Raw genomic sequence first — 15,899 nt, 5'->3', positions numbered from 1 at the left:
CCGAGACCTTCCCCTATGAGTTTATCAACACGATATACTCGTTTTCAACCAACACAAATGAATGTTTCCACAAGAAATACTAATTTTGCACAGCCATCCACGTCTTTTGCAAATAGGAGACCACAGCCTCCAAGAAATTGGATTAGTGAAGAACTATTTGATACAGAAACGGATGAAATCAATGAATATTTTGATACTGCCCAAAATATTGCCATTGATAATCAAGCTGAATCATATAATGAACATTTCATTTCCGAAGACATTGAACCACCAGAAAATAAAAAGATAAATTTTCATTAAGAGCCTCGGAAAATGTCAATACGAATCCACAAATAATTTCTTTCAATTCCTCAAATTCAAGTGAATTATCATACATAATTTTTCCAGAATACAACCTCAAACATTTGATTGATTCCGGTTCAAACAAATCATTCATTGACCCCGAAATCGCCTATAAATATTTTCCAAATTCAATTAAAAATGACCCATTTATAGTATCTACTGTTTTTCAAAAATCTGCTCACAAGTACATGAATAGTGCCATCGCTCAATATTGTCCTGGTCCCTCTATCTATCGAAACCACCGCCACGAGAACCCATGCTCCCCCAAATTAGCGGGGTAAAAAACCCTTTTCTTTATTTCCATAATATCATTTACAAAACATTTATATACAAAATACTAAATCAAACTAAATACAATATATCATGATAATTCAACTAGAACATTTCTTCTTTTTCTGTACATTGCTTGAATGCCCGAACAATATCCGTGGTCGCCACCATTGGGGAGACCGCCGCCAGCACTCCAAGTCCCCGGCACTCCAGATTTTTGGCACCAAGGTAACAGCCTGCTCTTTACCCTTCTCTTTCATCCCTCACCACACTCTCCACCCATTCATTAACGAACCTTATCCATTCAATGTTCTTTCCATTCTCTCCTCTCAGTGTTATCTCCCCATTTTCTCGCTCCTTATATTCTCTCCATTCACGCCACCCAATCCTGTCTCCATCCATACATCTTTCTATCACATGTTCCGTCGTTTCGGGCTCACCATAGCCGCAGAAACATGGCACTTCCGAGCCCAGGTTAAACCTGGCAAGGTATCCCGGAAAATTACCATGTCCCGTAAGCAGCTGGGTGGCCTCCCGCGACAAATTCAGTGATTCACTCCCGACTGTCCTGCAGAATCTGTAGAACAGCCGCCCAGTCTCTCCCGTGTCCCATTCCCTCTGCCAATCTATCCTGATTCGTTCTTTGATCCTCTTCCTCTCTTCACTCTTACTCCCTATTCTCACTACTTCCCATGTAATCTCCGTTTTCCTCATTCCCCTTGTCGCCTCCTCGTGAGCTTTTCTATTACCAAGATTGTTATTCTCATGGCCGCGCTTCCAGATTAACCAGGTCCGCGCTCCTCTCACTTTCCTCTTCTCTATCATCCTCTGTATACACGCTACCCTCTTATTCCTCGTTCTTCCTGCTTTCAGACGTTCCAGAGCCATGGCAGAATCGCTTACCACATTCATATCCCACTCTCATTCATATCCCACATACCTATCACTCTCTCGATCGCAACCAGTTCTGCCTCATTCACACTGCTCTGTCCGGGGATTCTTACATTCCCCTGTACCCATTCATTTTTCTCCCGTTCGTATGCCCAGCCTATGCCCATTCGTTCTTCTTCCAATTTTGCTCCAGCATCCACATACACCCTCATCACTCTCTCGTCCTCCCTTTCCTCCAGCAACATTCCTTGCATCCATGGGAGTATTCTATCCTCTCCTTTCACCCTGTCTTCTCTATTTCTTCTCACATTCACCCTCCACTCATGGTGTCTGGCGCTCGCTTCCACATGAAGCTGTGCCATACCTGAGATAACACAGAGCGCAGCCGTTGGCGCCGTTTTATACGCTCCACATGAAGCGATTTGGAAGGGCCTCTGCGCCGCGCTCAGTTGTCTCCTGATTCGACTATCATGCGTTCTATCCCCCCACACTTGTACTCCATACATGATCGCAGGTTTTGCCACTCTCTCGTATATTATTCTCACACATTCTCTCCTCAGTCCAACGTCTCTCCCGGTCCATCTTCTCAACTTACCCGCTAGCGTATTCAGTTTTTTCCTTGTTCCCTTGTGGTGGTCTGTGAATAATAATCCAGTATCCACCACAATTCCCAAGTACTTCACATTCATACTCTGCTCAATCACTCTTCCATTCATATTTATGACCGGGAGTCTCTCATCCCTCCTGGCTGGTATGTTCATACATTCTATTTTCGAGTCGTTATATTCCAGCCACATCTCGTCTTCCCATTCTTTACATTCTTTCCGTACCAGCTCCCACCTCCGTTCTATGTCTTTGACAAAGTTTCCCTCGATGATGACTAGTTGGTCATCCGCGTAGGCCTGCGTGTATACTCCGTATGCTCCGATGCCTTCTCTCACTTTCATGTCTCTGATTCGCTCGAACCATGCTTCCATCACTACCAGCCATAGTGTCTACCAGGCTAGACTCCTGAGGGCAGCCTCTGTCCAACATCTCAGAGACCTGCCCGCAGGTAGCCGTTCTTCTACCTATGAAACTCAAGCACGTCATCCCCACATTACCCGGCATCCCCATTCGCTTCATGCACCTCTCTATCACTGGTGCCCATGCGGTATTAAAGGCGTTTGACAGGTCCAACGCCAAAACCAAACTATGTCTCCTTGCTTTCTTATTTTCTTTCACTCTATTCACCATTTTTTCTACCGCCATACTGGTATCCATTCCCGCCCTGAAGCCATACTGGTTCGGGGAGAATTTCAACTCTCTCTCACACCAGATTTGCACTCTACCATTTAGAAGCCTGTGTAACGTACGTCCCATTCCAGTCAGCAAGCTGATAGGTCTGGGGTTTCCGTCGCCTTCCCATCGGGCAGCTGTTCAACAACTGTGCGCAGCTCCCCGACCGAGAAGGACGGCTGTTTTTCTCCCCACTCTCCCATTGTTCCTTCCCTAATTCCTCGTCTGGCTGGTGTGTCATTTGAGGGGTCGTCCTTAGGGAAGTACTTATTCAGTAGATACTTACTGGTTTCTACCTTCCCTTCGGTGTAGGTTCCATCCCCTCTTACGACATTAGAGGGCACTTCTCCAGCTCTATCATCGTTGAGGAGCCGATAGACGCGGTCCCACGGATTTTCGTCCTGGAGCCGCTCCACCCTCTCCCTCAACCAGGCTATTCTTGCATTCCCTATCATTCTTTTATACCTGTTTCTTATCGTTCTGTAGTCATTCATTCCTCTCCTTCTTGCGTTTTCATCCCTTGTTCCCTGAGCTTCTCTCCTTTTCCTCCTTACTTGCTTCTTCATGGTCTCGAGCTACCTGCTCCACCATTCTCTTTCCACATCGATCACCCTCTCACACCTAGGTATAAACCTCATACAGGCTTCTTTCATTATTTCTTGAAGCATTATCGCTTCCCGTTCAATATCCTCATTCGTATCTAGCCTTCCTGCTATGATGTTTTCCATACCTGCCCAGTTTGTGCCCCTTATATTCATTACCTTAACTTTCCTCATCTTGGGAAACCCCGTCAGACTGAACTCAATCATTCTATGGTCACTTAACGTTTCTTCCATGCATACTTTTCAGTCGTCCACCTGCGTGTTCCCACTTATGGTCAAATCGACCCAGCTTTCACCCCTGTTGCTAGAGAAGGTAGCCGGACTTTCGCTATCATTCTCTATGACATATCCTTTTCCAGTCACCCATTCTAATATGTCCTTTCCCCGCTCGTCTGTGGTGTTTCCACCCTACGCCACATTCTTAGCATTCACATCTCCTAGCAATATCTTTTTCCCTTCCCATTCATCAAATATTCTCCTCATCACATCCATCCTTGCATTCCTTCTTCCTCCTGGTTCGTCATACACATTCATAATACATATCCTCTTTCTCTCTTGTCCTATCATTACACCCACTCCATTCACGCTCCTTGCATTCCTAAGAGCTAAGCTTTCAACGGAGGTACGAACCCAGGTTCGAACCTTCGATCCTTCCCCTCCGTCGTATTTCAGCCATTCCTCCCAAGGTGGTTCTTTGACCCATGGCTCCTGGATACACACTACTGCGGTTCCTCGCTCTTCAGCGGTTCTCCGCAGCAGTGTTGTAGCTTCCTTTCCCTTTCCGACATTAATTTGAAGGACCCTGAACATAATTGGTTCTCCTCCGTTGCAGCTCCACTCTTCTCATGTATACCGGGCACTTTGGGTCAAGTGCCGAGTGCCTTCTTACGTCCATTCTCACTCCGGCTCTTTTGCAATTAATGCAATTGAGCCCTCTGTCTCCCCTGCAATCTCTCCCCTCATGCATACCTCCACACTTGTTGCATGCTGGGTCCTGCTTGCATATCTTAGAAGTGTGCCCAAAATGACAACATTTGAAGCACACCGCTACGCTGCTGTGCTCCTCCACATATATATCCGCTAGGTCTAATTTTATCACCTCCATTCGCATCATCCTCCGGAAGAGCGTCGGATTCACCTCTACGATTATGTTTTTCTTCCATCTATTTACCCTACACTCTCTCCTCTTTCGTACCAGCATCCCTCTGATATCCTCCTCCGCGAGCCCCTCCACCAATGATGGATTCTGCTCCAGAAGGAGGTCTACCAGTACCTCGTCCCCATATCCTTTTTCCACCCCTGTGAGCATGACATGGGGATTCGGTTTTTTGCCTTCTTTAACGTTCACCCTGCTTTCATTCTGAAGCGCTTCCCTGATCATCTGCCTACCTTCATCATCTTTTCCTTTTAGGACCACAACCCCATTGCGACTCCGGGTGATGGCTTCTACGTAGCTCATCACCCCCCCATTTCGTAATCGTTCACCTACTATCCTAGCCGTGGGTGTACTGTCGTCGGCCTTGAGAACAACAATCTCTTCCTCCATTGCTGTCGGCGTAGTCCATCCTTGCCTTTGTTCGTTTCCTCTGTTACGGTTGAGCTCACTGGCGTATGTTCTTCTGCCCCTGTTCCTGGTTCTCCTTCTCCTTCGCCTGCTTACTGACGCTACACGAAATTCAGCGTCCGTTTCCATATCCGTATCAGCTCCCGTTCCAGCTGTGATTGGCCGATCGGTACCTTCTGCCTCACTTGGTTCGTGAGACGTGTTTTCGGTCGTCCTTTCGGCCGACCTTTCGCTCGTTCTCGTCTGAACCGGCTTAGGTTTACCTCTCATGAGGTTCTCCACCGTGGCTTTCATGTCCCTCCATTCATTTCCAAACCTATTCATCCAGTCTACCATCCCTTCCAGTCTAATCCCCACTGCCATGAGTATTTCCCTTTCGCGTTCATGCACGCTTACTCTTTTTTCCAACTCTCTCATTCTTTCACTCAACAGATGCTCTCTCGTCTCTAATTGAGCCATTCTGCTACCCATTCTACCTGTTATGGTCATAATTCTCTGCAGGCTGTTACTTACCGCCAGCTGTTCGTCTCGATTAAATTGAATTTTTCCTCCGGAGTACCTGGTGGTGGCCTTCTGGATCGTGTCAACCAGTTCCCCAATCCCGGCGACCATAGACCGTGCATCCCCAGCTTTTTTGCCAACTCCAGCCGCTGCCTCTTCACTCTCTTCCCCACTGGATCCCTCCAGAATGGTTCTGTTCAAGTCGTCCCTCAGCTTCTCCGCCGATTTGTTCATAATATCCCTCACAGTCTCTACCATAGTTTGTTTCGCTTCTTTTAATGCCTCATCTATCATCCTTTGTTTCTTGCCTGGAGGTGTTCTAGGCAGTGAGTCTCGCGGTTTAAATATTTCCTCGAGATGTTCATCCAATTCCTTCTCCCCTTGCTTTCGATTTTTATCCATTCTATGAAATGGCGAAGGTGCTCCTTCGCCAATTTTATTTGGCGAAGGAGCCAAATATTTTAGTTCGAGGGTCCGTAGAAATACCATTCCGATAAAATAAATTTCTTTAGTTTTTAACGATTTGTTCGGTGTTTTTACGTGCTTCAACCCAATGCAGAATTCCGTTTTTCGAATTTGCATGGGATTGATGAAATACTATTATACACTTTTTGTGTCTCTATCACTTTGCTTTGAAGATTAACAATGTAAAGTACCTTTTTATGTGTCCTTTTTCACTTTAACAATCACTTGATAACTAATACCACTAACAGGTTTCAAATTCATCCGTTCTAACACACACGTCCGCTCTCAACGACAGCTGAACGTAGAGTACATGAACAATGCCTATGCCTTCGTTGGCCTAGCCCGAAAGCCTTTCAACTGGCAACTTCCCTCTATCCAACGCCACCACTATCAAGGGAACCCCTACTCCTCCGAACTCTCCCCCCAGCGCATCACCGCCGCAGAGCGACGCCAATGCGCCGGGACGAATCAGCGGGGTAGAAGACCCATTTCTTTATTTAAATAATAATTTTCCATACATAATTTTATAATACAAAAACATTTGATTTCCTATCACTAACTTAACTAACTACTAAATCAAAATGATGAAACTTAACAATCCTTCTAACCAATGTAACCATATTCCAATAACTATTTACCTATCGCTACCTTAACTAAACTTAACTAATTCAAAATAATGCAAATAAACAATTCTTCAAACCATTGTAACCCAAACCCATATTACAAAAATTTATCTCCCCACCCATATTCTTTTTTCTTCACATCATATTCTTGTGTCATATGTCGGATTCTTATACAATTCCAAACTTGTGTTCAACCATAACCAGGATGATGTTCACACCACCCAGAGGTGACCTTTCCTTTTATTGCAATGAGTTGGTAACTTGCCCAAATCATTCCCTATCGTCCCTCACCACACAATCTGCCCATTCATTCGCAAATCGTATCCATTCCCTCTTATTTCCGTTTTCATCCCTTAGACTCATTTCTCCATTCATCCTCTCCATTCTCTCCTTCCATTCTCTCCATCCAATCCTGTCCCCTATCAAACATCTATCGATCACGTGCTCTGCCGCTTCCGGCTCCCCATACCCACACGGGCAGGGAACCTCCGGTCCCAGTCTAAATCGCGCCAGGTACCCCGGAAAATTCCCATGCCCTGTGAGCAGCTGGATCGCCTTTCGCGACAGATCCAATGATTCATACCCGACTGTTCTACAGAATCTATGGAACAATCGCCCAGTCGTACCCCTCTCCCATTCCCTCTTTATTGTCTCTTTCACACGCTTTCTCTCTTCCAATTTACTATAAGCTTGCCTGGCCTGAAGCGTTACCTGCTCCTTATCCATGCCCATGTGGGCCTTTTCATGTGCCTTTAGATTTCCCATGTTACCGATGTCGTGTCCCCTCCTCCATATGATTTGGGTACGTACTCCCCTCTCTCTCCTTTCCTCAATCATCCTTTGTATCCTTGCTATCCTTTTATTCCTCACTCTTCCTGCATTCACTCTATCTACCGCCATTGCTGAGTCACTCACTACTCTGATATTCTCTTCCATACTCCACATACCGATCACCCGCTCTATTGCCATTGCTTCTGCTTCATTCACACTACTTTGCCAGGTTATCCTTTCATTCCCTGTACTCCATTCATCCCCTCTCCTTTTATACGCCCATCCGATTCCCATCCTTTCTTCCTCCATCCTCACTGCTGCGTCCACATATACTTCAATCACCTCTTCTCCCTCCATCTCCTCCAGCAACTCCCCTTGCAGCCAGGGGAAAATTCTATCTTCACCTTTCACTCTTTCCTCTATCTTCATTCTTCCATTCGCTCTCCATTCATGATGTCTGGCCCATCCTTCTATTTGAAGTGGCGCCATTCCGGTTATAACACTGAGTGCTGCTGTTGGCGTCGTTCTGTAAGCTCCACATGATGCTAACAGAAACGGCCTCTGTGCCGCACTCAGCTGTCTCTTAACCCTAGTGTCATGCGCCCTTTCCCCCCAGACTTGTACGCCATACAGTGCCGCAGGTTTGGCCACCCTTTCGTAGATCATCCTTACGCATTCTCTCCTCAGTCCAACATTCTTCCCGGTCCATCTCCTCAGTTTCCCTGCCAGCTCACTCAGTCTTCTCCTTACCTCTTTGTGGTGGTCTATGAACAATAGTCCTGTGTCCACCACAATTCCGAGATATCTCACACTCATTTTTGGTTCAATCACTCTTCCCTGCATTCTGAGAACCGGGGTTCTTACATCCCTACTAGTTGGTATGAACATGCATTCCGTTTTCGTCTCATTATATTTCAGCCACATCTCCTCGTAGAGTACAGTGCGGAACTTCCTTCCTCACAAATATTCAATTTACCAAAACCAATGAGTTTAAAATTTTTCTTATTTAAATTTCATAATGTTTTTGACGGTCTCATTGGCCTAGACAACCTTAAAATTTTACAAGCTAGTATTAACTTCGACAAATGATATTTAATAACACCATACACAAAAATAAAACTTCTATTTTATCAGACTAGTAACGAACTTAATTTAGTCACAGTGGCGCCGAGATCAGAACAAGTGATAAAAATCAAAACATCTATTCCTAATTGCGAAATTGTAATACCTCATTATAAAATTCATAATTGTCAAATACCACAATGCCTCAGTACAGCAAAAACCGGTTTTGCTCTAACAACCATTTCAAATAACACAGTTAAACCAGTAACGTTAGATTTATCGAAACCTTTCTCAGTCGAAAAATTTGATAGGAATGAAATCCAAAATATTGACTTAAACAATTTTGAAATATCTACCAACCGAAAGTTAGACCTGTCAAAGATAAGAACCGAACATATGAACGAAGAAGAAAAATCAAAAATTTTTGAAATTTGTGAAGATTTTTCTGATATATTCTATAAAGAAGGAACTCCCTTGACTTTCACAAGCAAGATCAGACACCACATACGAACGAAAGACGCAATACCTATATATTCGAAATCTTATCGATACCCGTTTATTCATAAACAGGAAGTCGAGAATCAAATAAAAAAAATGCTCGATTCAAAAATCACCAGACCAAGTAATTCTCCATGGTCGTCACCCATATGGGTCGTCCCCAAAAAGGCTGACGCTTCAGGACAACAGAAGTGGAGGGTAGTTATCGATTATCGGAAGCTCAACAAGAAAACGATTGACGATAAATATCCCCTTCCAAACATTCATGATCTCTTGGACAAGCTTGGGAAATTAATATTTCACGACATTAGACCTGGCTAGCGGTTTCCATCAGATCGAGATGGAAGAAAAAGACATCGAAAAAACGGCATTTAACACGGAAAATGGACATTACGAATTCCTCAGGATGCCATTTGGTTTAAAGAATGCTCCAGCAACTTTCGAGAGGGCAATAGATAATATTTTACGAGGAATCCAAAACGAAAAATGTCTCGCCTACCTTGATATAAATGTATTTTCCACCTCTCTTCAAGAAAACTTGGAACGATTCAGATGCGTAATCCAAAGGCTCAGATATGCTAATTTCAAGATACAACTTGACAAATCTGAGTTCCTACGAAAGGAAGTTGCCTACTTAGGTCATATAATAATTCCTGATGGTGTTAAACCTAACCCAGACAAAATTAGAGCTATAAAACATTTTCCCCTTCCCAAAACTACCAAACAGATCAAAGGTTTCCTTGGTTTGTTAGGATATTACCGTCGCTTCATTAAAAATTTCGCGAAAATCACAAAACCTTTCACAAAATGCTTAAAGAAAGGTGCTAAAATCGAACACAACAATGAATTTATTTCCTGTTTTGGAACATGCAAAAAACTCTTAATAAACGAACCCATTTTGCAATACCCTGATTTCACAAAACCCTTCAACTTGACAACCGACGCCTCTAATGTAGCCCTAGGTGCCGTCTTGTACAAGGAACTATAGGTAAAGATTTACCTGTGGCATACGCCTCAAGAACCCCAAATGATTCTGAGCAGAATTACTCCGCCATTGAAAAAGAGTTATTAGCCATTGTATGGGCTACAAAATATTCCAGGCCGTACCTGTATGGACGTAAATTTAATGTCATAACGGACCGCAAACCACTACAATGGTTATTTTCACTAAAGGATCCCAACTCTAAACTACTGAGATGGAGAATCAAACTAGAAGAGTTTAACTTCTCTATAATATACAAATAGTCAAAATCAATACCAACGCAGACGCCTTGTCACGTGTTGAAGTACATACCAAAGAAAAAAGAACTTTTTGGGAAGAGCTAGATGGCATACTCCAGGAGTCCGAGCGTCTAGCAGGCCCATCTGTTTCTTTCAACCCTCAAAATTTAATTAATACTAACCTAGATACCCCAGACTACCAACCTTTACAAGACAATGACAACATCTCTATGGTAGTAAACGTAGAGGAACCCAACACAAAAACCAATTCGAAGAGCTATCTATTCCCGTATTAAATAATAGCAACGAAATCGAACAAACTCACGAAAACAGTACAAGGATAGACAATGAAACCACCCTAGAAAATACTCAAGAAACCGAACAAACCGATAATCATACTGTTCATTCCAACGCGGACGAAAACCCAATCGTTAATATCCCAATAGTAAAAAACGCTCTTAATTATGGTCAAAACCAAATCGTTATCTCATCAGTTTTGCACTCCCCAGCTAAACCAAAGATCACAATATTATTTGAGAAAAAGAAAAGAATTAATGTTCAACATTCTAAAAATAATTTGGAACAAGAAACTATCAAATTAATTAAAGAATATATTGTACCAGATAATCAATACCACCTATTTTTTCGAAGATCCTAATTTATATTAGCCTTTCTCATTGATCTTACAAAAATATTTCAGAAGTACTTCACTTAAATTAAAAAAATGTAATAAAAAACTTCTAGATGTCACGAAAAAACGGGATATAGAAAACACAATCAGAAGTTATCATGAAGGAAAATCAAACCACAGAGGCATCGATGAAATACTTCAAAGAATAAAAGAAGAATATTACTGGCCGTATATGAAAAACACGATTCAAACATTTAATAACGAATGCGAGTTGTGTCAACGATGTAAATATGATAGAAACCCCGTGAAAACACAGATGAATGTCACACCCACTGCGGTAGGTCCTTTTGAAATTGTTCACATAGATGTTTTCACCTTTGAAAAATCCAAATTCCTTACAATAATTGACAGTTTCTCAAAATATGCACAAGCATACTTTCTCGACGCTGTCGCAGGTACTGAAGTTGCGAATAATTCAATTAACTTCTTTTCACACTATGGCATTCCTAAACAAATAATTTTAGATAACGGAACTGAATTCAAAAATGCAGTAGTTACGGAACTACTTGCTTTACATAAGATTGAAGTTCACTTTTGTTCTCCAAATCATCCTCAATCAAATGGAATCATTGTAAGATTTCATTCCACCATTTCCGAGCATCTTCGCCTCCTCAATACAAAAGGATTTTCAAAAACACCAATAAAAATGAAAATGATTTATGCAATTCTAGCTTACAATCACTCCATTCATTCTGTAATTAAATTGAAACCTATAGATGTTATCACTGGTCACACAACCAGTAACGAACCTTTTGACATGAAACTAAACCAAATACTTCTGAATGACTACGTCGAACAACACAAAGAACGTGCGAAACTACTTTATTCAAAAATAAATTCCGACCTTATTTCGAAGAAACAACAATTTCCAAACTGAATAAAAATAGAGATTCCCCAGAAATATTTAAACGAAAACAGAAGATATTTGTTAAAACTCACGTACGGATGCTAATAAATTCGCTAAACCCAGCAAAATTAAATCAGTTAATAAAGACAGAAAAATTTTATCTACTGCACATCAAGCAAAGATTCACATGGACAATGTCAAACGCCCACTTCGAAGACTTTACTCTTTCGACAACTAAACATATGTTTATCGTTTCAGATTACCCGGAGTTCTCACGACCCAAGAAGCAATAACACTTCGAAACCTTGAGAATAAACCCGGCTTGATTCCCGTAAAACTTGGCTCAGCAAAAGTACGAGAATTTTATCATTCGATTATTCATTATTATGATTTGAATCCGATAATAACTGAAATTAACAAATTGAAAACTAAATCATACAATCTAGAATATTTAATTTAAAAAAATGCAGATTATTTGAAGGACACCTCAAACTATTTTAGAGTTTTGAAATTTGTAGAAGAAAATGCTGAAAAGAAGCTTATTGAAATACTACCACATCCAAGCAGAAATAAAAGAGGTTTAATAAATGGCTTAAGGTCAATTTTTAAAGCTGTCACCGGCAACTTAGATGCAAATGACGGTGAACGTTACGAAAATTTAAAAAAACAGCTGCAACAAAATCAAAATGCGCTGACAAATAATATAAACAAACAAAATACTTCAGCAATCTCTTTGATTGATAAATTCAATGAAACGGTTCATCAAATAAATCATGAAGAAATGTTATCAGAAAAAATAAATCAAATTTCAAAAATAGTTCAAAATCATGCTTACAGAGAAAATTCAAATTTTATCAAAGATATAATGAATCAATTTATCAATATGTTCGAAATGATTATATCAATTCTTCAAGACATCGAAAACTCGATATCCTTTGCAAGAATTGGAATCATGCACTCAAGTGTAATGAAAACTAACGAACTAAAAAGAGAACTAGAAATTAAGTTCAAGAAAAATCAATTACCGATAGAAATTAGTTTAGAAAATATACCTTTGATTGAAAAATTAATTAAAATTGATTGTTACGTACTAACAAGATAACCTATTTTCTCCATGTGCCAATAACCTATTTCTCTGAACTGAACCTTTACCATCCTTTACCTATTCAACTCCTATTTATACAGGGGGTCAGTTTGAGGCAATAGTACCGCGAAATAAATATTTACTAAACATGAATTGTACTACGCATTCATGAGCGACGCTTGCATGAAAATCCGTCCACAGTTATACATCTGTGAACAAGCTGACCTCTTCGAAGCAAAAAACACCAACCCTTGTGAAATCCATCGACATCAAGTCGAGAATAATTGAAAACCGTCTTCTATCAAGAACAGACTTTATTCCATTCACTCCCAGTGCATGGACTGTCATCATATACTGTATTCTAGTAGTCCTCATGGCTTACTTCATCTACCAAAGAGTGCAACGAACCAGATCGAAGTCCAAGGAACCTTTGGAAGCGCCAATAGAACTTCGAACCGTTCAACTTCCTCAGTAACCCTCCGAAGTTGAATCTGCGAAGGGAGGAATTATATCATGCCGCCACCGGAGAAGAAGCGAACTCAGCATTATCTCCTGACTCTGCAGAATTTACTTGTTTGCTCATTTGTTTTATTCAAGTCAGTCAGTAATTAGCATTCACACTGTCAACATCGTTCTTTTGAGCTAAAAGTTGTATTTCGTAAATAAATGAATCTTTTTAAAAAGGAATTTCCATCACTCGTTGATGTTTTTCAGGTGTAATATGCACTGTTTGCAATAGTAATAAAGCCGAAACTTTATTTCATATCATCTTCGAATGCACGATTTACACTTTTATGAAACAAAACAAACAATGCCTTCAGAATTTGGATGAATTTATTCGTGCTTTAGAGAATATAACTATCCGGTAGCCAAAGATATCTCAGAATATACTAGAACATTCTCAGGTTACGTTCATTAATATTGAGTGAATGATGGTTAGTATATTATACTTTTAGGATTTTATAATCCATTGTTAGCAGATTGTTATTTGATTAATTTATCTTTATACGTATTTATATATTTTTTTGTATTCTCACACACACATATCTACTTGTTGCTGTAAACCCATTTTTTAGCGGCAATAAAATTATTTTTATTATTATCATTGAATAAAAATACGAAAATGTCTGCTTGTTAGTACAGTATTCTAATGAAAAATAGTGACATGTAAAAGATTTTCATCTGAAGAGCTCAAATATCCATTTAAAATACACAAAATTCGCTATTGTATAGCGAAACACGTATCGCGGTGTTTGTAAAACCCTTTACAGTGAACTGTATTAATTACTTCTTATATAAATATGTCTAAGTTGAGAGCTCAGTGTAAATTGAATAGCCAAAATTGTTACAAAAGTCATATAGAAGAAATAGAAAGAAACATACATAACAATCCTAGGCATTTCTGGTCACATGTCAACAAAATACAAAATTCATACAAAATTCCTGAAAAAATGCACTTCAATAATATGGTCAGTTCCGATGGTACTGATATATCAAATCTTTTTGTCAACTTTTTTTCTACAGTCTATTCTAATGGAGACCATAACAATACTTATTTGAGACCTGAATTTAATTATGCTAGAACTCTTAATATAGTTTAAGTCAGAATTAGAATATGAAGATTATGAACGTCGGTCCGAAACCTGACTTTATTGTAGAGATAAGCAGGCTTCATGTGATTTTTTTTTGTGAAATAAAGTACATGCATGTAAGATACGCCGATTTTCCATATTCAACCAACCCAGTTTTGGTAAGTGATGTGTCACATGATCCCATCTCCGCGAACCAGTGATCAATATGACGCATGAGTTCTGTAATACTTGCAGTCTGTTTTTATCGGTTTGTAACAGATAAGGACCGTACACCACATCAACATAGTTCGCATGGGATAAAACAAGTGCATCACATAGAATTTGTTTAGATTGGTGATTCAGTAGTTCACGGTTACGGTATATTTTTTTGAGGTTACAATACCCCCTTTTCAAAATCAGTAAGATATGCGATGAAAATCTTAGTGACGGATTTATCAGCAAACCAAGGTTTTTTTATATTGTCATCTTCGCCTATATTGGTAACGACACGTTATCGATAGTGATGCTTATATTATTCAAGCACTTTTTCCTAGTTGCCAACCTCCCAACATTCACAGAAAGTTTTCCGAAAGTTCAGTCCGACTTTCCAAATCTATATTAATTTTTCGGCAACTATCATCTACAGAAGATTCCTCGAAATGCATGTATATGATATCTACGTATCATCAGCGTAACTATATATGTTTGTGTAACGAAAGCAATGAGGGAATTGGGAGGTATATATTACACACAAAAGTGGCCCTACGATGGACCCCTGCGGGACACCATTCCGAGTAGCAAGAAAATTTGATTTGATTTTGTTTAATATAACACACTGAGAGCGATCACTAAGATTGTTTTTCATGAGTTCAACTGAGTTGGGTGAAAATCTGAGATATTTTAACAAAACCAATAAAAGCTGATGGCTAATCGTGTCGAAAGCTTTTGAATAATCTAACAATACAAGTAAACACAAGTTATTACTATCAACCGAATCATGAATATCGTCCATAACTTTCAACAGTACAGTTGTACAGCTATGTTCAGCTCGAAAACCTGACTGAGTAGGAGGCAGTATATTTAATGTATCAAGATAATCGCGCATTTGAAAGTTCATGATTTTTTCCAGCGTTTTTGAAATTGCAGAGGAGGCTAATTGGGCGAAGGTTATTGATACTCTGGGGATTTGATGTTTTTGGTAACGGGATAATTTGAGATTTTTTCCACTGTCTAATATAATATAAATTCCTGAAAAAAATTAAAAGGATTTTTTTTTATTTTTATACACACTCGATAAAATCTCTATCTGTATTTATATCCTGGACCCGGATGTCACGCAGGTAGCTATAGCTGCCTACGTGGTCATGTTAGATGTAGCCTAGGAATTCTAGGTCTTCTAACTGGAACCACAAACGTGTGGTTGGCTTCTGTTGTTGACTCCGTGCGTATGTGTTGTTTCCTGCTTTCGGCAAACAAGTGTTGCCCATCTTTACACTTGGCTGCACCGCGCTGATGAGGCCAATAGCCAGAAACACGTGTCCGCGGTTTGCCCCTATTTTTTGAGTGTTGTGTCCACGAATTATTTCATTCTTGATTTATATATATATATATAGACTTT

The 15,899-nt window shown here is 40.3% G+C and overlaps 2 protein-coding genes across 2 annotated transcripts; both read right to left on the bottom strand.

Moving 5' to 3' along the window:
• Window positions 1–4,166: 4,166 nt before the first annotated feature.
• LOC141486149 (uncharacterized) lies at window positions 4,167–6,437 on the bottom strand. Its single transcript, XM_074183868.1, has one exon. The coding sequence runs from the start codon at window positions 6,028–6,030 to the stop codon at window positions 4,171–4,173; it is 1,860 nt and encodes a 619-aa protein (XP_074039969.1). The 5' UTR covers window positions 6,031–6,437; the 3' UTR covers window positions 4,167–4,170.
• Window positions 6,438–6,806: 369 nt separating this feature from the next.
• Window positions 6,807–8,123, bottom strand: LOC141486231 (uncharacterized). The gene has a single exon (XM_074183962.1). The coding sequence runs from the start codon at window positions 8,121–8,123 to the stop codon at window positions 6,807–6,809; it is 1,317 nt and encodes a 438-aa protein (XP_074040063.1).
• Between the last annotated feature and the right edge of the window lie 7,776 nt (window positions 8,124–15,899).

The sequence above is a fragment of the Leptinotarsa decemlineata genome, unplaced genomic scaffold, assembly GCF_025532065.1.
Source record: "Leptinotarsa decemlineata unplaced genomic scaffold, Ldec_3_MD MMD2_tig00026347_RagTag_RagTag, whole genome shotgun sequence".
NCBI lineage: Eukaryota > Metazoa > Arthropoda > Insecta > Coleoptera > Chrysomelidae > Leptinotarsa > Leptinotarsa decemlineata.
This window is presented reverse-complemented; position numbering and strand designations above follow the sequence as displayed.

Coding starts and splice junctions, on each gene's coding strand:
- LOC141486231 (XM_074183962.1), bottom strand. CDS start 8,123: ATGAGTGTGAGATATCTCGGAATTGTGGTGGACACAGGACTATTGTTC.
- LOC141486149 (XM_074183868.1), bottom strand. CDS start 6,030: ATGCAAATTCGAAAAACGGAATTCTGCATTGGGTTGAAGCACGTAAAA.